The sequence below is a fragment of the Semicossyphus pulcher genome, unplaced genomic scaffold (assembly GCF_022749685.1).
Source record: "Semicossyphus pulcher isolate SPU_LCO1_2020_fin unplaced genomic scaffold, fSemPul1.0.p SCAF_5, whole genome shotgun sequence".
Lineage (NCBI taxonomy): Eukaryota > Metazoa > Chordata > Actinopteri > Labriformes > Labridae > Semicossyphus > Semicossyphus pulcher.
In genome coordinates, this window is record NW_027211726.1 from 27,592,218 (window position 1) to 27,611,891 (window position 19,674).

At 39.7% G+C, this 19,674-nt stretch overlaps 1 protein-coding gene across 1 annotated transcript in view; it reads right to left on the reverse strand.

Annotated features, from left to right (window-relative positions):
- col22a1 (collagen, type XXII, alpha 1) overlaps positions 1-19,674 on the reverse strand; it is a 56,536-nt gene that overhangs the window by 8,836 nt on the left and 28,026 nt on the right. The window contains exons 24-57 of the mRNA XM_069681431.1: positions 17,099-17,152; positions 16,408-16,461; positions 16,242-16,295; positions 16,061-16,114; positions 15,006-15,059; positions 14,836-14,880; positions 14,689-14,751; positions 12,588-12,641; positions 12,347-12,388; positions 12,148-12,180; positions 11,541-11,594; positions 10,871-10,924; positions 10,732-10,785; positions 10,598-10,651; positions 10,402-10,455; positions 9,768-9,872; positions 7,944-7,988; positions 7,307-7,384; positions 7,160-7,195; positions 7,024-7,077; positions 6,378-6,422; positions 5,523-5,558; positions 5,318-5,431; positions 4,986-5,039; positions 4,664-4,717; positions 4,499-4,552; positions 4,306-4,359; positions 4,077-4,130; positions 3,901-3,954; positions 3,700-3,753; positions 3,561-3,605; positions 1,237-1,290; positions 238-291; positions 47-100 (exon numbers count right to left, since the gene is read on the reverse strand). Coding sequence (XP_069537532.1) covers positions 47-100; positions 238-291; positions 1,237-1,290; positions 3,561-3,605; positions 3,700-3,753; positions 3,901-3,954; positions 4,077-4,130; positions 4,306-4,359; positions 4,499-4,552; positions 4,664-4,717; positions 4,986-5,039; positions 5,318-5,431; positions 5,523-5,558; positions 6,378-6,422; positions 7,024-7,077; positions 7,160-7,195; positions 7,307-7,384; positions 7,944-7,988; positions 9,768-9,872; positions 10,402-10,455; positions 10,598-10,651; positions 10,732-10,785; positions 10,871-10,924; positions 11,541-11,594; positions 12,148-12,180; positions 12,347-12,388; positions 12,588-12,641; positions 14,689-14,751; positions 14,836-14,880; positions 15,006-15,059; positions 16,061-16,114; positions 16,242-16,295; positions 16,408-16,461; positions 17,099-17,152 — 1,875 coding nt within the window. The remainder of the gene's footprint in view (positions 1-46; positions 101-237; positions 292-1,236; positions 1,291-3,560; positions 3,606-3,699; positions 3,754-3,900; positions 3,955-4,076; positions 4,131-4,305; positions 4,360-4,498; positions 4,553-4,663; positions 4,718-4,985; positions 5,040-5,317; positions 5,432-5,522; positions 5,559-6,377; positions 6,423-7,023; positions 7,078-7,159; positions 7,196-7,306; positions 7,385-7,943; positions 7,989-9,767; positions 9,873-10,401; positions 10,456-10,597; positions 10,652-10,731; positions 10,786-10,870; positions 10,925-11,540; positions 11,595-12,147; positions 12,181-12,346; positions 12,389-12,587; positions 12,642-14,688; positions 14,752-14,835; positions 14,881-15,005; positions 15,060-16,060; positions 16,115-16,241; positions 16,296-16,407; positions 16,462-17,098; positions 17,153-19,674) is intronic.

Here is a 19,674-nt window from a genome sequence, read left to right on the forward strand (position 1 = left end):
GCAAATTAGATTTAAAGATTATGCACAATAAGGAGTGATAACTCACTGGAGTTCCAGGGAGGCCTGCTTTTCCTGATGGCCCTGGTTCCCCTGGCTTGCCCTAGAGTGCAAACAAAAAACAGAATGAGGAAATTGATTTAAAGGACAGCAAGAGAAATTACTTAAGTGCCACTTTATGTCTTTAAGTATCTGTCTGCCTGACACTGGGCTGGGTCATCTGTTTGCGTGATAGCTCACCGACTCTCCTCTCGGTCCACTCAGTCCGTCTCGGCCTGGAGCTCCCAAAGGGCCCTGTGCAAACAAAAAACTGTTTTATTATCTTATGCGTGCTGAAAACAAAGGTCCGTAAATCATATCTTATGTTTAGAGCAGTCTTGATCATTCGAATCTTTATTAGCTAACCGCCTCTACTTTAGTGTTGAATTAAATCTCAACTCCTCTTTGAGTGGAAGTCGTAGGTGGAAATATTTTTACTTTAAGACACTTGTGCTGTGAAAACATTCAGTCTCCAAGAGCCAGAGGATGAGTTAGGTAAAAAGGTTTTTGATGAAGCCGCCAGACAAATGGTGCAGTAAAAGTGCTGCAGCCTTTAAATGTGTATGTGAGACAGATTTTCAGATCAGTCATTTGGTAAAGTTGAAGTTGAATGAAATTCAAAAGATAAAAATGGTTTAAAACTTAACACTCCCAGTCTTGGACCTGTGGTATTATATAAACATGATTAAAGATTCTGTGCTCTGCTGGAAATTGAGCATTCTGTCTAAAACTTTTTTAATCTTAGGACTGTTATCTGCATTCAATCGATCAAAGGAGGACTGGTTCCAGACAGCACTAATGATTATTCTCAGGGACTGGAAGGTGCTTTAGAAAATGTTCAGAAGTGGGTGACTGAGCCAAGAAGGATACTGCATGTGAAATAATTCAGGGAATACCAAGGCAGCAAGATATTTGCTGTGTGAGTAATGTATTTCTTTTAAAACTCTAAGGTGGGGGCATATTGGTTTGCTTTTCCCATGTGGATTCTGTGCTTTTAGAGTTATTCCTTTGCATTTTTTTTCCATAAATGTATTTATTTATGTCTTTATTATGAATAGTCATTTCACTGCATCTCTTCATTGCACTGAAGACTGCACTCTTACCTCCTCAGTGTTTTCACTCAGTACACATTTTGAAACGAAAGGTTGGAAGTCATAAAAAAACACTCATGTGTAATGTCCTGTATATGGTTAAACCGACCTCTTTTCCAGGTTTGCCGTCACGCCCAGGTGGTCCAGATTTTCCATCTTCTCCCTGTTTGGCACATGAGGGGAAAAACAGCTACAAGAAACTTCAGGGCCTAATATAAGGTTTACATGCTGTGAAGAAATCTGTCAGAAACCAAAACATTTTGCTTGGTCTGTTTTTACATCTCCTCGTTTTTGGAGGTTGTCGTGTTCTTCAAAATCGTAATTCAGCCAAGAGATGAGAAAAGTAAGGGCTAAGTTACGAATTCGAAATTGCTTCAGTATTAATCGCATCAACACATCACAAAAGGAGACAGGAGTATCCAGTGTTTGGGAATGGCTAACCAGCGTATGCATGATACAGACCGGGAACACCCCCGAAATACTTCGACCCAGTCGTCTAGCCATTTTTTCTTCTTCCAGCAGAACAAAATCTTCACTAGCTGCCTAACATATCCCTGACAGGGGCCATTGTAGCAAGAGAATCAATGTTATTCACTTCACCTGTAAGTGGTCATGTTATGGCTGATCGATGTTTGCAGGCTATAATGTTTTAGCTGCAGATATGAGACTTTATATAGTCTCACTGCAGCACAATATGGATGATTCAAAATACCTCCACAGTTGTAGTTTTATAAAAGCTGGCTAAAACGAAGTAATCTTGCTGTAACTCTGCTCAGTGAGTTTAGCTAACAGTGTTTTCATTTAAGCTAGGTAGCCACACAGTCCTCTCCATTTCTATACTGAACATTAACACATCTAATCTTATTATCATAGAGTAAACAGGAAAAATCATAAGCTTTATATTTTTAATGCTAATGATTTTCGAGCACTATTCAGTTGTTTAATTAAGCTTAGTATGAGTTTGCTTCTCATTATGCCTCATTTGACATCCTTTCACTGTCTTTTGTCGGGTTTGATGCTCCAAACGTAACAGTCTTCTTGTATCCAAAGAATGTATTAAAGCATAATTGAGATCCACAAGCATAATTATAAGGATCTATATCACACTGCTACACTGTACTGAGGGGCTGTGCTGAAGCCGTACTTAGATCTGCATGCATTAATTTCCTGAATAATAATGAATATCATCTCCATATGACTGACATTTTAGTGAATGTAATTATAAGCACTGGAGGGAAATTCACAGTGTGTCGAAGGAAACACTTCACAGTTCCTTTAATAAGTTGTCTGCTGTCTGTGAGGCTGGAAGGCTGCCTGCCTCTCTGCGGCTCAGTCAGAGCTGTCTGTAATGAGCCATGCTATTGGTCATGGTGCTGTGGCAGGAACCTTTCCTGCGGGCGTGTGCCGTGTGAGAGACAAAGCAGCAGGTGCAGTGATTCTCACGGAGAAGTAGCTAGACATTTCTTGACATCGCAGTGCAAGCGAAACACTGAATCTCCTGAACTCAATTAATAGATCACGTTATGGCCGCTGATCAGAAGAGGTGATCTTTTTAGAATCTAATGTTTTTCACCAATTTTAAACTTTTGTTTTCTTTAACTGCTGTTAAGTGAGACGATTCTGTAGTTCTCAATTAAAAAATAAAATGTTAATTACAGAACATGTTAATCTAAATTGATTTTTTTTTTTGTTTCAATATCCTCATTTAGGGATGCACCGATACCGATACCAGTATCGGGTATCGGGTGGTATCAGAGCTTAAGTATTCAGGTGAGGTACTCGTTGTAGTTTTACGAGTACCTCACCTGAATAGCACTGTACAGCTTGACGTTAGCTTCCTTGACGTAGTTAAGCAGGTAGGCAGAGAAGCAAAGTTGAGCGTTAAAATGTCAACAACAGTTGCACTTGCATCATTATGTCTATTCACTTTGTTACAATCAGAAAGTCATTATGAGAACTGTAATGATATTATTAAGAACTCATATTGGTACTCGGTATCGGCAAGTGGTATCGGTGCATCCCTATCCTCATTGATGAAGGTTTATATGTAATGAGTTTCTTGGAGGATACACGACTACATTAAGCCTCTAGAGAGATGAGTGCCATGTCAGGTAGCTGTTACAGCAGGCAGTGTCACTGTCTTGCTTGGTGAAAAACTGCACATCTCATCAAAATACAGTGAAAGCACTGTCACCTAACACATATAAAACTGCACCAGGGCAAGCTTTCGGCTTTCTCATAGAGAGTCACATTCCCTAAACCATTTGAGTTCACATTTTTAAGGTGAAATTTAATGCTGGCATAAAGCGTTCACTGCTACGCCATGTCAAAGTAATAGGAGACCTGTTGCTGCTTCTTGTTCATCTATCTTATTCTTTTCTTCACTGCAGTGCAGAAAACCTGCCGACATCTTTATATACATGACAAACTGACCTTAGGGCCTGGAGCTCCAGGTTCTCCTCTGTGCCCCTTAAAGCCCTGCATAGAAAGAGAAACAACAGTGAATCAGTCACAGTAATTTGCCCCCCGCCTGCTTCCTTCATGAGATAACTGTTAACTGGTGGTTGCTTACCGGGAGTCCCCTGAGCCCGGGGTTTCCTGGTGGTCCAGGTTCACCTTCCTTACCCTGAAATGAACGCAGAAATAGTTACAGCATCCTACTAGCTACCTACTGGCTACATTATACTATCAAACCTGTCTAAAAATGAACACTGTCTTTCAGTTGTTCAATATGTATTTACTCTTTGGATCATGAGCATCTTCATCTACTTACAGGTTCTCCTGTTTCACCTAGTCGTCCATCTTTTCCCATTTTTCCAGGCTGACCCTGCAGATCAGCGAAAGAGGACATTTTACATCAGAACAGACGTACAGACACAAACAATTCAGAATGTTTACAGCACAATAAGTGTATATTCATGATGCTGCATATCAAATCCTTTTTCTTACAATCAAGCCCGGTAGACCCGGCGGCCCCTGGATTCCTTTGAGACCCTCTTTACCCTGGTGGAAACAAACAAACACAAACAGGTCACTGTCACTGGAGAGAAAAAATGATTAATGGCCACTATTACCACACATGCTGGGTGACCTACATGGTAGCGGGAGGAGGTTTGTACAATAATGACACATGGGTAATAAGTTTTCTGTGGAGAGAGTACATGAAGTGCAGCCTGACCTTTTCTCCAGGGGACCCCGGGGGGCCGACGGGGCCAGGCTGGCCATCGTTACCCTGAAGACCAAAAAGGCAGTGTCAGTAGAGGTCATCAGGAATAGAGAGTCTGCCCGTTTACAGAAAGCTTAAGTAGTCGGAGCCTTTTTATTGCACACAGTGAACAAATGGAGAAAATAAGCCCAAAGTCGTGACTCACAGGTGTGCCCATTAAGCCAGGAGTACCGGGATGGCCAGGGGGTCCTGGGTGACCCTGTTAATAAAAAAACAAAGTAATTAAAGCATACTTATTGAATTCATGTCAGACAGTGTTATAATGATGATTTCTGTCAACACATAGCCGGGGAAAAGGCGACAAACATACCTTGTCTCCTTTGTCTCCAGGGCCTCCGGAAGGTCCTCGATCACCTTTAACACCCTGTGGCAAAAAAACAACGACAAGCAAACATTAAATGTGATTTTTTTTAAAGGACATTAATCAGAGAAACTACTCGGCAAAACAGAACAAAATGTTACTAAGGTCGGGGATGTGGAATATTGAAATTCCCTTTTTGAGTGCTGTTTTGGTAATGAACTTTTCATCCAATTACTTGAACCTTGTGAGGTAAAAAAGAGGTCGACACGAGCAATTAATTCCCTTTAAGTCCTCTGGGAGTGTTAAGGGTGCAGTTAGTGTGCAAACTTGCCTTTCCTCCGTCGGCTCCAGGAGACCCTTGAGGTCCAGCTGGTCCCGACGGTCCCTGTAATGACACCGGCAGAGCATCAGTCTCTGTCCAGACAAACAGCGTAACTGGGTCCTAATCGTTCACTGCTGCCCCCAGAGGAGGCCGAGCTAATGATGCAGACAGAGCCGCTCCATCCGTCACAGCAACTGTGATTGATGATGACAAACGTGAAGCCTGGACCTCAAGCCTCACTTAGGGCTAATACAGCAGAGACAAACACTTTAAAGCAGTCCTTTAAAGATGAGCATCAGAACAGTCTTCACATTACGGGGTATGTGAGGTTTGTGTCTTACCTGGTAACCATCCTGACCGTCTTTCCCTGCAGTTCCAGGGTGTCCTTTGTCTCCTGGGATTCCTGGGAGCCCTGGTGGTCCAGGTGGACCTGCAGGGCAGTCTGAGCAAACGTCCTAAAAGATAAGACATGTTTGTGATTAAGTGATAGGGTGTAAACATAAAGTCTTCCTCTTCTCTTTACAGAGGCGTGGGAATGCTTCTTACCTTCAGATTTAGGTCAGTGATTTCCGCTGCCTTTCCCTGAGAGACAAAATGAAGGGGTTAATCAGTCAGGGAAAAAGAGATGAGGGTTCTCAATGAAGTAGGCAATATAAGTTCGAAATCCAAAAATGCTATTAAGCTTTTAGTTCATGATACATGGTCCAAAGTATTTTAAAGTGTTGGTTTAGTCTGCCACTAAAACAGCCTGTGTTCTTCTTCAGGAACTTGGCTGCAGGGATTTGCTCCTATTTAGTCACAAGACTAACAAGTTCCAACACTGGTTCTGGGGTTATAAGGCCAGTTTCACAGTCCATGCTCCTGGTCAGGTTATTGGATGTTATTCTTAAAAGAGGTTTTATATATTAAAACATATACTGTTTATAATGTTACAATGCTGGATGCCCAGACTAAACGTGGGTGAAGTTTCAGATCTGTGGGTAAAAGTATGTTGGAGTAAACCCCCAGGCTTCTCAGCTCAGTCTGCAGGCTGCTGTGAACACCAGGTTTCACACAGTGTTTCTACATGCTGCACTTTGTCATGTCACAAAGTGCAGCCTCAGCAGGCTTCCGAGAGCTGGCCAATCAGAAGAAAGTGGGGCGGGGTTTCTTAAAGGTACAGAGCTGACAGTTGTTTCAGGCAGAGGCTGAATGAAAGCACCTCATCTTTCACCTGTGGGCAACAGGCTCACTCACCTGTGTGTGAGCTAATATGGTAAAAGACAGTGGCACTTATTTACCTGAAAATATTCAAGATTCTAACTTTCATTAAACATCTAGAAAGAAAACTTTAAATCTAAGGATTTATTGTAACCAGTAGCACAGATGGAACTTGCTGTTCCCTGTGATTTCTGGACTCACAGGCTCTCCTTGTGATCCCTTCTCTCCCGGCCTTCCTGGCAAACCCTGCATTTGGGGGAAAAAAAGACGAGTGTTATATTTTGAATATCAAATTAATACATCATACATTATAAATGAATGAATGAGACATTAAGAAATTTTATTTTTAATGTGATGGGATCATCTGCTATTTGGACTTTAGCTGCTCTTCTCGATGTTTATCTGTATTGCATGTGCTTTTTAGTATAATGAAGTATGTTTTATACTTAGTATGTAACTATAATATGTATTGTATTATTTTATTATTCTAGGATTTCTAACAACATCAGGCAAAGGGACTGCTGATAAAAACTCAGCTAACTCGGGTGCCTTTACTGTATATCAGATTGATGCTGATGACTGTAGACTGTCCCATTTCATATACATCATATAACCATAATATTTTAAAAACAAAAATACACTTCATTTTAAAACTTTTCTAAATTCAAATGCTTTATGAAACCTTTAATGTTCATAATGTCACTAAGTGTCATCACAAAGTTTTAGTCCTCATGACAAGATCTGATCTGAATGAGCAAACAGTCACTTTGGCTCTGGGTCTTAAAGCAATAGGATGTGTAGATCAAATGATTAACTTATTTATTGAAGCATTTATTTTAAAACTCACATTATGTCCAGCTGGGCCCTGAGGACCGGCGACTCCTGGTAGACCCCTTAAGCCCTGAAACCCAGATAAACAGTGATTACAGAAACACGTTTATAGACACAAATACAGTCAATATTAATCTTTAGAAAATATTTACCGCAGATCCTGGTTCCCCATTATTTCCTGGAGGCCCCTAAAAAATAGAAAAAAGACAACATTTTCAACAACAAACATCGCATATTTTGAAATACGTTAATAAATGCACTCGGGAAAGATGATGTAACACTGCCTGGCATGCACATACCTGTGGTCCCACTTTGCCTTCTCCTGCAGAACCCCTGTCCCCTGGTGACCCTGGTTCTCCTCGTGACCCTGGTTGGCCCTGGGAGGAAAGAATAAAATAAAAGTTTTCTTCACAATCATGCTCCTCAAATAATGTCAGTTCAGCCATAATGTTTGGCTGAGTCTCCCTGGCACAAGAAACTGTCACATTCAGCGATGTCTGCTGATCCCAGAAATACCACTCAGTTTTTAATCTAAGATAAAAAAAAACTTAATCTGCAGTTGACATTTTGGTACTCAGAGAAGAAAAAGTATCGCTGATGAGGGTGAGCGATCTGACACCATAAATCCAGTAACGCCCCCTGTCCAGTCTCGCCCAGTCTGGGCTGCCGACATCAAGCTCTTCACAGGAACAACCCGGTAATAATCAGAGCAGCGGTCACAGTGCAGTGGACATAGAAATTGCTTTTGCTGCTTTCAACAAAAATGAATTGTTTTTCTCACCGGTGCCAGAAAAAAAAGTTTTTCACATCAACAAAAGAGCACCTGTGCATGATAAAAAAAAACACCCCAGGCAGCCTACAAAGTGTACACACACACACACACACAGACACAAACACACAGACACACTTTCTTACAAACTTCTAGAATGACATTACCTTTAGCCCTGGGGGTCCTTGTATCCCCTGTGGTCCTGGTTCTCCCTGTAATATCACAAATCACATCATTCAAATTGCCTTCTACTCAAACACTGGAATTAAGCCTCTTCTGAATAAATCATTTAGAGTTTCTGTTCTTCATGCGCATAACTGCAGCGAGGCCTCAGGGCCGCACCTGGCAGCTGTAAAAAAACAGAACTGCTGTGAGCCAAATCTGTTGTGCTGCCGTGTCGCTTTAATGTGATATGTCTTAACAATGTTTTTCCTGTTTGGTCCTGCCTCGTCAGCAGGATGGCCACATGTCTGGGGTGAAAAATGATGAAAAAACATGTTGAGCTGCAGCACCAAAAGTGCCTACTCAGGCTCGTTTTCCTCCCATACAGCAGGTCATATTGTGTGCAACGGAAAGGAGATGTTTACAAGCAGAACACGTGGAATAAAAGAGACCGTTCAGAGGCTCAGAGAGAAGTATTCTGTTACTTGTGGAAGCAAAGTGAATTTGTTTTAAGAGAATATTGTTTCCTGTGACTTATAATCATAATCATACTCAGTAAAGTAAAACCTGTTCCTTAAAAAGTTAACCACTGACATGTATTTTATCTTAAAACACACCTGAAAGGCTGGTGAGAAATGTATAAGAAACGTTTTTTATTATTTTTTATGCATTTTGAAAATAGAATAAAGACAAAATTCTCAAAATGACAGAACATACCTAATGTATGACCTAGCCCTGATACTCTTCTGTAGCACTGCAAAGCTACAAACATTAACATTTCACTACACAGAACGTATGTATTAGTATTTCAAAAGTAAAGCTTTATACTGGAAAACAGAAGGGAAACCTGGATGTTTGACTGAATTTGACTGGACCATTGGTAAACCTCCTCAAATGTAAGGCTTTCTGTCTGGTTATTAGTCATTACTAATACTAAAACACAACATATATCTAGCCAGGTCAGGATTAAAAACAGTTAAGCAGCACAATCTCACCATAATTTGCTGACTTTTTCGCTTTAAATACCAAAATAACTCATACAAAACATACATTCAGAAACACCTCAAATGTGGATTACCTTAAGATTCTGGTGTATGAGACGCACTTTTAATACTTTTTTTTCCATCTAAAAAATGGGCTGTGTCCTATATACCAGTATATTTGATTGTGTTACGGTATTTTACCCAGACGACGGCGCTATCCAGTTGTTCACAATGACTGTATATCTTTTTAAACAGTCTATGGTTGTTAAGTTAAAAATTAACAAATAATAAAAACAAAAAAATGGTTGTTTAAGTGGTGACATCACATCTCCGCATTACAACTGTTTCCGGGTCCAAGCAAGCATATTTATAATATGTCCCAGTGCTGTTTTGTGTTTTCCTCGCTGTTTTAAGCGTTTTTGATTGTTGCTAACGCTTTGTCACTGACATGCACTGTCATGATCGCCATTGCAGCCGCCACCTTCATTACAAACAACGTTAACGTAGGCTGCCAGCTACCAGTGCTGCAGCTAGCGGTAGATAGCAGGATTGCAAACTCGACATGATGGAAAACAGATGGTAGGCTGTAATTTGTGTGTGTTTTGAATGTGTTTTGAATGAAAATAAATTGAAATAGTGTGAAATAATTTGTATACACGTCTTTATTAAAAAAATAGCTATAGAAAACCTTTTTCCTCGTGGGTACCCCAAAAACAGACTGCGTCTTATATTCTGGTGCGACTCATATTCCGGATTTTACGGTAACTGTATTCTGCAATTTCATCATATATCTGAGGTATACTCAAATCACAAATATACAGTGAGACAGAAAAATAAACGGCTTACACTTTGGCCATCCTTCCCTTTTCCTGGTGGTCCAGGAGGTCCTGTCAAACCGGGGTCTCCTGCTGGGCCTGTGGGACCTGCTTGTCCTGGTTTACCTGTTTCCCCCTAAAATAAATGTTACAGTTAGGAGAGCACATTATTGTCTCCTGAGGCTACAACAGGCTCTTCAGTAGGCGCTAGATGCTCAACCTCTGTTGTTAATAATTTCAAATAGGTTTCTGTCATGGCCACTTCAGGGCCAATAATTAACTATTGTACATGTAATGTTTGTAATGTTTCATTTCCTGTAAATTGGTAAGCTATTAGCCTCTAATTGGCTTACTTATTTGTGTATACATTAATGACATGCTCGGAATAAGTCACAAAAAAGGACAGAGTAAAAAAAGAGCACTGAGGAACAGTAGAAAGTCTAGAAACTCCACAGCTACATGTCGCTGCAGCCGCTGCTGGATAACAATGAATTCAAAGACTTCGCTGCTGAAACAATAACAGGGGACGTGCAAGGTCACTGTCTCTCCTCTGCAGTCTTATTTTCACTCTGCATTGCAAAAACAATTCTGAACATTGTCTGAATACCTCCAACAATACACCCAACCAAATATAGCAAATATAGGTTTAAAATAGGGTGGCTGACCTTGTCTCCTCTCTGTCCAGCTGGACCTGGAGGCCCGATGATCCCTGGTATGCCCTAGAAGACAGACAAGTGCTAGTTCCATACTGAAGTAGTAGTATTTTGTATGCCATACGGTTCATTTACAAATAGTCAGAGAAAGCATGCATCAATGCATGCACCTTAAATTAATTTTGAAAGAGAAGAAGAAGAGACCTACCACATTCCCTGGCAATCCACGAGCACCTGGAGGACCAGCTAAGCCAGGTGGACCCTGTGAGAAACCCAGTTTAGTACAGTAACAATCCTCTCATTTGCATGAATTGATGTATTACACTAAATCAGACAACTTACAGGGTCTCCAACACGTCCCGTCTCTCCTGTAAGTCCAGTGTCACCTTTTGGACCCTGGAATAAAAAAGGCAAATTAAAATTCAGTCTTAATCAATGTCCAGCACATTGCATGGGAGAAGGAGGATCCCTAGTGTCTTACCACTGGTCCAGCTGGTCCCTTAAAGCCTTGTTCACCAGGTAACCCTCTTTGACCCTTCAAAGAAAGCACATTTTTAAACACAAGTTGTAATTTGTCTAAGTTTAAATACAGGTATATTTTTACATATTCTTGTCAAAATGATACGTCATGTTGTTTTTTTTCCATAAAACTCATATGCCTTTATACTTTTAGGATTCCAGATGACAGAGATACAGTTATGAGGCTTGTCATCCATACATGTCGAATTTCTATAATATTCTCTGACACAGTTTTTAAATGAAAAAACATCACCTGCATAAAGTGCTTGAGAAAGTCAAATAGAATAGAAATACATCAGAGCATTTTTAAGTGTGTGCTAATGCGTTCTGAGTAGAATTTTATGCTGCTTCTAGGCCTACCTCAATCTAAATTCACTAATATATTTTGCATTATACCCTTGCCCACATATTATAATGTAAAGCTATAAAGTGAGAGTGAAATTGTATCAGGCCAATGCCTAACTGTTTCTAACAGTTTAATTTACTGGGCCAATTTGAAAAAGTCCCTGGAGCACTGATGTTTTCAAAGGGCCGTTTCACAATTGGTAAACCAAATCTCTGCTGACATCTAGTGGATTCATCTTCATATTGCATTTTGTTTGGCCATGTTAAAGAAAAAAAAGACAAATCACCATCTCTCCTGGTTTCCCCTGGTCCCCCTTCTCTCCTTTTTCTCCGGGCATTCCCTGGATGCAAAAAAACAAACAATGAGTTATTGAGGAAAAACCAGAAGGGGATGACAAGAGGGAGAACAGAGGGTTTAAAGTAATAATCTCGAAGATTTGCATTTAAATAAATGTCTGTTAAGTCACTAAATAAGTCTGTCTGTCTGTCTGTCTATCTATCTATCTATCGCTGAAATGAGGTAACACAAGGTGATTGAGCCCATGGCCCACTGATGAAAGCCTTTGCATTTGCAGTGTAATGGACTGGGTGTCTGGTGTGACTTTCGAGGAAAAAATCACAAGTGGCGCCCAGTTAGTGACACATTTTCCCTCAGCCAGCAGTGGTTGATCTGCCAGAGAGGGTAGGCGGAGCTAAGCGGCTGCATTTCGGTGTGTTGCGAGTAAACAGTAATCTTCTGCCGCCAAAGAGAACAAAACTGAGATCTTCGAGATTACAACTTTAACTCTCATCATGTATAATGAAAAAAGAAATCAAATAACAATGAAAAATACTTCAAAATTCCAATCATGTTACAACAGAGTTTGTTCTGTGTAATAAAAGAAGTCTACTCACAGGTTCACCAGGCTCAGGAATGACATTTGCAACCTGCGAGGAAAAAACACACAATAAATCACATCTGCACTCACATCTGCATAAAGAATCACATAATGTCAATGGCTCTATTTTCCCCATCAAGGTTTTGTCATATATTGCAGGTCTGTGACTCTACAGAGTGTTAACATGCAAAGAAAGCAGCAGAAATTTCACTTACATTTCCTGGAGCACCAGGCAGTCCCCTCATTCCCACTTCACCCTGAGGCAAGACACAATATGGTCACATTGTCTGCATGCTAATGACCTTATTACAGCTAATACTGTAGGGTGGCCATTACTGAGGCAGAGGAGGGCCACCCTGTGACTACTGCAACACGGTCAGAGAATTTTGAATTTGTTTTTGTGAATGAGCTAAAATGTTTTACAGAATATAGAATAGGATTCTTCATTTGATTTACCTTGTCACCCTTGTCACCTTTTGGCCCAAATGGTCCAGCCTGTCCTCTTTCCCCCTATGAAAGAGAAGCCAAATGCACATTTTAAACATTCTACAGTATATGAGTATATTTGCACTTTAGAACTAGAAAGCGTGACAGTTTTATTAACTGGAAGTAGGAAGTCAAGTGTGTCTCAAAATGGCATTCAGGGACAGTCAGAAGTTTTTGAGGGAGTCCCAAGAGGTTACTCAGCTAAATTAGAAACAGTTAATTCCACTAGAGTTTATTTTGGCAGAAAATATTTCTGTTCCATAATAATGCAAGAGTGGCCTCAAGAGAATGTCTCCCCCTGCACTGCTTTAGAAATTGCACAAGGCAATATAATATCAACAACATGGAACAATCTTTGACGATGAGGGTCTATAACTGTACATGAACTATATCTGGTATATAAGAAATGGATGAATTCTTCAGGTCTCAAAGTGAAGCCAATGTGCCTTAAATAGGGCTGGGCAATTTGCCAGTATACACTCAGTGGCCACTTCATTAGGTACACCTGTACTAATGCAATTTATTACAACAGCACTGCCTTGGATTCTGCTTATACGAAGTTTAGTTTTTCTTGACTTTAGTTTTGTTGAGAGTCGGAAGTGTGTAAGTTCAATAATGTTTATAACTGAGGCCATAGTTAAAGGTGGTGTTGTACTGAACTACATTATATTGAGACGCGTCTCTAATTTTTTGTCCTCCCCTATTTACATACATGAGGGGGCCGGAGGATGAGTAACACCTCTGAATATAATGCAGCTCAGTATCAATCAATCAAATTTTATTTGTGTAGCGCCAAATCATAGCCAGAGTTATCTTGAGACACTTTACAAAAAGAGCAGGTCTAGACCATACTCTTTGTTATGTTATTTAAAGAGAGGCCCAACATGAATCACCATGAGTAGCACTTAGCAATATACAGTAAGTACAGCCCCACCACCAATTATGACGCTGAAATATCATAGAATTAACACCTCTATGACAGCTTAGAAAAAAGCCTGTACATTACAGGCAAACATAAAAGCAAATCTCATGGATGAGCTGGTGTATTGGATTACATTAGATTTTGCAAGTGTAACTAATGTGGTGGCCGGTGAGAGTATATAGTTAAAAAATAATGTCTATTGTATGTGTTTTTCAATATGGTCTCTATCGTGATGTCACAAAACCAGCAGCTGAACTGCTTTACAGGAATTTTTATGTCATCTTGACAACGCTTTACGTTCTAATCCTTGCACGTGGGAGCGAACCTGGAGCGAACAACAGAGGGAGACGCTGTTTATTAACATGGACATTAACGTGCAGTAAAGGACGGAAACTCAGTACTTTTTACTTGTCAAGTATTTTACTCACACAGGATTATCAAAAATAGGCGTTACCTTGTGGTTATTTCATTTGGACTAATTATTTGTTAAATTACCAGAAAACATGATATATCGTGATATGTATCATTATCGAGATATGAAAAATTCTATATCACCCAGGCCTAGGCTTAAACATGCATTCTTTCTAATGGCCAAAAGGATGAGACTCCACTGATAAACATTTTCAGTTCCTCAATCCTTTGTTTCAAGTCCTTAATTCAGCATGACAGGCATTTAGTAAAATATTGTCCCATTTAAATTAGACTAGGTGATAAAGAAGGGAATGCTTTATGGCTTGGCGATCTCGTGATTAACAAGTCACTTACATGGCAATCTCGAAAATGCCTCATTCAGTGTTTGGTTGTGTTTAAAGGCACTAAGATGACTGAAGTATATTTTGTTCAATAAGTGTTTTCCACGAGCCAAAGTTTGCATCACAATTAGTATCACAGTTACAGTAAATGTATTCTTGCTTACCAAGGTATCCCCAGCTTGAGTTCAGAACTTGATTGCTAACCCCTCTCTCCTCTCTCTCTGTCACTTTTTGCAACTAAAAGCTTCAACTTTGGCCAAAATACCAAACTTGAAGCTTTAAAACCAATGGATGACATCACACTAGCTAGGTCCACTTCTTATATGCAGTCTATGGAATGAGTATAATATATCGGTGATGGTTGATAAAAAGCTTTGAAGGGCATGGTCATACATACAGGGATACCCCTGTCTCCTCTTGTTCCATCTGCACCAGGTTGACCGGGGGAGCCACCTTCTCCCTGTTAAAAAAAAACATACATATGACATGATACAATATTATCTTCAAAATATCAAACCAAAAAGGTTAACAGCTGTTCACTCACTCTCTCGCCTGGAGGTCCTCTTGGTCCAGGAGGCCCATCGTCACCCTAGGGAAGACACACGTCCATTAAAATGTCAGATTTGCATGTGGAAAATACTCGTGCTATCTCATAAAGTCCATATGTCTTCAGTCATGTGCAGTCCGTTTCTAGGTAGGATTAAGTGACAGTACCTTAGGCCCAGGCTTGCCAGAAAAACCATCTGCTCCGCGCTCCCCCCTAGGCCCCTGCAGAGACACACGATTTGAATTTAGGTGTCTTACTTTCAAAAACCTGTATATGTTGGAAACATTTGCCCAATGTTGTATGCATTAAAGTTAACCACAAGACAGGTAAGCCACAACATTACATTTATTGTTTAATCATAGATAAATGTCCATGATCAAGCTGCTCCTTTACAAAAAACTTCTGTTTGCTTATACTAGTAGTGGTTCAACCTTACTGAACTACCATGGTGTCCTTTATGAATCCCTTAAGAACCAAGATGTCGGCACTGATTCAGAAGTCTGCAACCAGGCTAGTAGTTCCTAGCTTCACACTGAATTTCCCAGCAAAATTGTCTCCAGTTTACACATTTTGCTTATTAAGCTTTCCACTCTAAATTTAGATCAGAAGTTCAAGTCAAATAGTAATACACAGAAAATTGTATATGTAATGTAAAACCTAAGAACAGTATTAATCTTAGAACCCAACAGCAAGCTGAAAAACATAAATGTTCAACATATTCTGGATTTTTAGTCTTAGCAAACGGTTAACTTATATATACATCTAGCATACATAGCAAGTACCAGTTTAATGTTTAATCTGTTGCTCTCCATCAGATGAGCCTAGGTCCAAGGTTCCATATGTGTCTTCCTTTGTTTTTGTGTTTACAGACTCCTCAGACAAGTATCTTGGTCAAAGTTAAATATGCACAAGCTAGTTGCCAAATTTGTCTGCTCTTTGGTAGCATACAGAGTTTACGGATATGGAATCGAGTTGTTAACAGTACAGTTGCTGGATGGAGAACTAAAACAATGATCTTAAGAAAGTAAAACTAACAGAACTGATAATTCCCTACAATTTTGTCACTATAAGGGATCCCCTTTCATGGAATTTGTGCACATTTTCATACACAATTTTTGACTGGTGCAGCAGTGTAACCACAACAATTTCTACCATGAACACAGAAGACAAAAAAAGCAAGAAAAAACAAATGAAAAGAAATTGTTCTAAAGGTCACACTGACCATGGCACCATCATTTCCTGGAAGACCGTCCAGGCCGTCTTTACCAGAAAGACCCTTTGGAAATCAGCAGAAACAGGTTGACATTTAAGGTACAGAGAAACAACAGGTATAAAAAAAACATCACTTACAGTACCATTAACAACAAATTATGTTATTATTTGAGAATAAAAGGCCAACTCACAGGTTTTCCAGACTCTCCAGGTTTGCCTGAAAATCCTATTTCACCAGGTAGACCCTACAGGAAAAAAGAAGTATGTACTGATGTTAGTCACTCTGAAGGAGACATGTTATTTGTTGCAGAAACAAATGCTATTACAGCTATTACACTTTTATCTGTGTTCACTTACAGGAGGGCCAGTGTGTCCTCGGTTTCCTGGAGGCCCAGCTGGACCCACTGGACCCTGCAAAATACAAAAATAACATTAGTGAAAAACAGAGATCAAGTGATCATCACCTCATTACTATACTTACATAACACTGGTTTTTGATGGTATCTGATGGCTTTTATATTTTTTGGATGAAAATAAAAGAAACAATACATATGGAAAATTTTATTGCCAAATATGTTCAAAACAAATATTTAGATTTTCGAAAGGACTTCTTAAAGACATTATACATTCGTTTCAATGATCTGCCACTAGAGGGAGGTAGTATAGCACCCTTTACAGCACATTCATCCTAGGATACTCCTTCATACCACATAAAGGAAGGTGTTTTTCTTTTTTGCTCCAGGGAGCAATTTGGAAAATAAATTAACATAACCTGTTGGTTTTGATCAAGCCTGTTTAATTTTCTCAATTGAAACACATAAAGAAGGCACCTCTGAGAGAAGCAATAATTATGTACTTCATGGGTCACATCAAATATAGGGCAACCCACTCAACTAAAACAGCAAATTAATTATCCTCAGCTCTCCTTAGAGGTCATTAATGTGCAAACACTGACAGAAGCTGTACATTAATAAGAGGTCATTTTAAGCTTCTTTATTACCACTTTGCATGCACATGTTGCTTGCTATGAAATTGTAATAGTTCTTACAGGGGGTCCAGGAAGGCCATCAACTCCAGGCAATCCACTTTCACCTTTCTTTCCCTGAAAGACAAAAGTTAAATTGAATTAATGACTGATCTAAAAAAAGCATTCAATGCATAAAGTGAGCTGTTATACTACTATACTACTGAATATGCTGGGGTCATGTCTTCTGTTCACACTGTAAATTTGTAGATATGTGTAGGCAGCTTTGGATGTGTCGTGGTGATGCGCAGATTACAGTCATGTCACTGTGGATTGGGCTAACAGGCTCTTAAAAATTCAAATTTGGGTTAATAGCGGGTGATTTTTGAGTTTATTAGACACCTGCAGTGATCGCACTACAGCAGAAACGATGAGTGCGTTTCCCTGGCGTAGTGCGCATTTACGCACTAGCGCTATAACTTCGAAGTGCGTTTTCTCCACATCCAAAAGATCCCACACAGCCAGTCGAGGTTCATACAGTGAAATAGTTTGTAGTGAAACAGCGGTCCTCATTATAAACATTAGAGCTGTCTTCAGAGCTTCATTTTAGATGCTAAAAGTTTAGCAGTTCTCTCTGGAGTTTCCTCTGTTTATAACAATTTAAATCAGTTTTTTGTTTTGCTACTTAAATGTCCCACGATATTTGCTGCAGTGACAAACATTTCTGTAAACAGCTTCTCTAATCTTTTAAAGTAAATAGTTGAAGAAGACATTCATACATCAATACAACACAAAAAAGAAATGACCTGAAAAGCTGCTCAACATCATTTCTAATAATCTATTGATCACTTGGCTCTGTGTTTAACAGCATCACACCCTATAAAACCTGGGTACAGTATAAACGTGAGGACCCACAGATGATAGAGAGTTAAAGCTCAGCTTAGTTTGATCATAGTTAAACCTTGAGGACTCAGACCCAGGTAATGGAAACTCGACTCAGATTCTTCTTTGGTGACTCAGACTCGAACACTGGGGACTCGTGACTCGACTCAGACAAAATTTGGTGACTTGACTACAACACGGGCTAAAGCTCATAGTAAATCTATGTACAGATTTGTCCCTGGCTGTTGTCTGGAATTTGAAAAATATCAATTTTGATTTAATATTACCTAACCCAATAAAAATACACAAACAATGATCATTGTATCTGAATCCTACACTGATTTATCTGTTTGTCTGTCAATCAATGTGTTGTTGTCAAGGCTGTTGCTTTCCTTTGAGTCAGTGTGGCTCTTTCTGATAGAGCCTGCCAGTATATGCACTAAAGCATAACGGTACAGCGGTATCAGTGCCAGTATAACAGTAAAGGCTGTTTCTGCTAACGGTTAGCTGTCATGCCAAAGAGAAAAGTATTTTCTTAAGAGCTCCAGGAGGCTGATTTTTTCTATTGTAAAGTGCTCAGCAACAGAAATGCTGTGTTTTTAGTGTCCATGGTGCTGAAAGGTAAACTCAGTTGGAGCACAAAGTGCTGAACCAATTGTCCTCCACCCTGATGAAAAACGCCCTGGTGCCAGCTCATGTTGCGTGCATGCATGAACAAATGGTTCACTTTAGGGACAGGGTTTACGGTTTGAAAATGTGGTCACCCTTTAATTTGATCCCTTTAAATAATGGATTCTATGTAGTCAAAATTCAAAAGTCAAAATTTCACCCTAGTCTACCAATATTATTGGCATTGTAACCATAAGTATGTGTCTGTTGTTGTTCATGTAACAAGGACATATGTTGTTGTTTCTCTCTTTGCCTGTCTCTATCCTGCATCTCCTTCTATCACATTTTCGGTCCATCCAGTTGAGGCAGATGTCTTTTTAACATGAGTCTGGTTCTGCTCGAGGTTTCTGCCTGTTAAAAGGAAGTTTTTCCTTGCCAATGTGCCAGAAATTGCTAAGTGCTACTCATGGTGATTCATGTTGAGCCTCTCTTTAAATAACATAACAAAGAGTCAGTCTAGACCTGCTCTTTTTGTAAAGTGTCTCGAGATAACTGGTTATGATTTGGTGCTATACAAATAAAATTTGATTGATTGATTGATTGAAAATATAGGCTACATCTTCTTAAACAAGCTAGTGAAAAGGACAAAAAGCTTGAAAACGTGTCTGTGGACAACGTCTTTTTGGCCTGGTGTCACTCCTTTGTAAATTTGTTCTTCATACGTTTGTTAATGCTGATCTGTGCAGCCCTAAAAGGCAGTTCACATTTCAGCACAGGCGGCCCTCAGCCATCATATCAGGATAGAGTTCAGTGGACAGTCCTCAGCTGTGGTTAAACAGACCACTGATGAGGGCTTTGCCTCTGTGGAGGTGAGAGTGGCTCAATCTATACCAACTCAACCATACAGCCCACTTTATCAGCAGCCGTAGCGGTGAAAACCACCCTATTAACTAGAAAAAAATAGGTCAAGCTATCTTGTAATCTGCCTGTTTCTTTAATATTCACTTGGAAAGCATCGAATGGGACTTCAACAGAACCACCAATAATATAAAAAACAAAGAAATATGAACTCAATGTTATCACTTTATTCATGTTAATAAAATATAAATCCCTGGATCTCAGAGAAGCTTGTCTGGCTGAGAACAACAAGGATTCTGGTTTGTCATTCG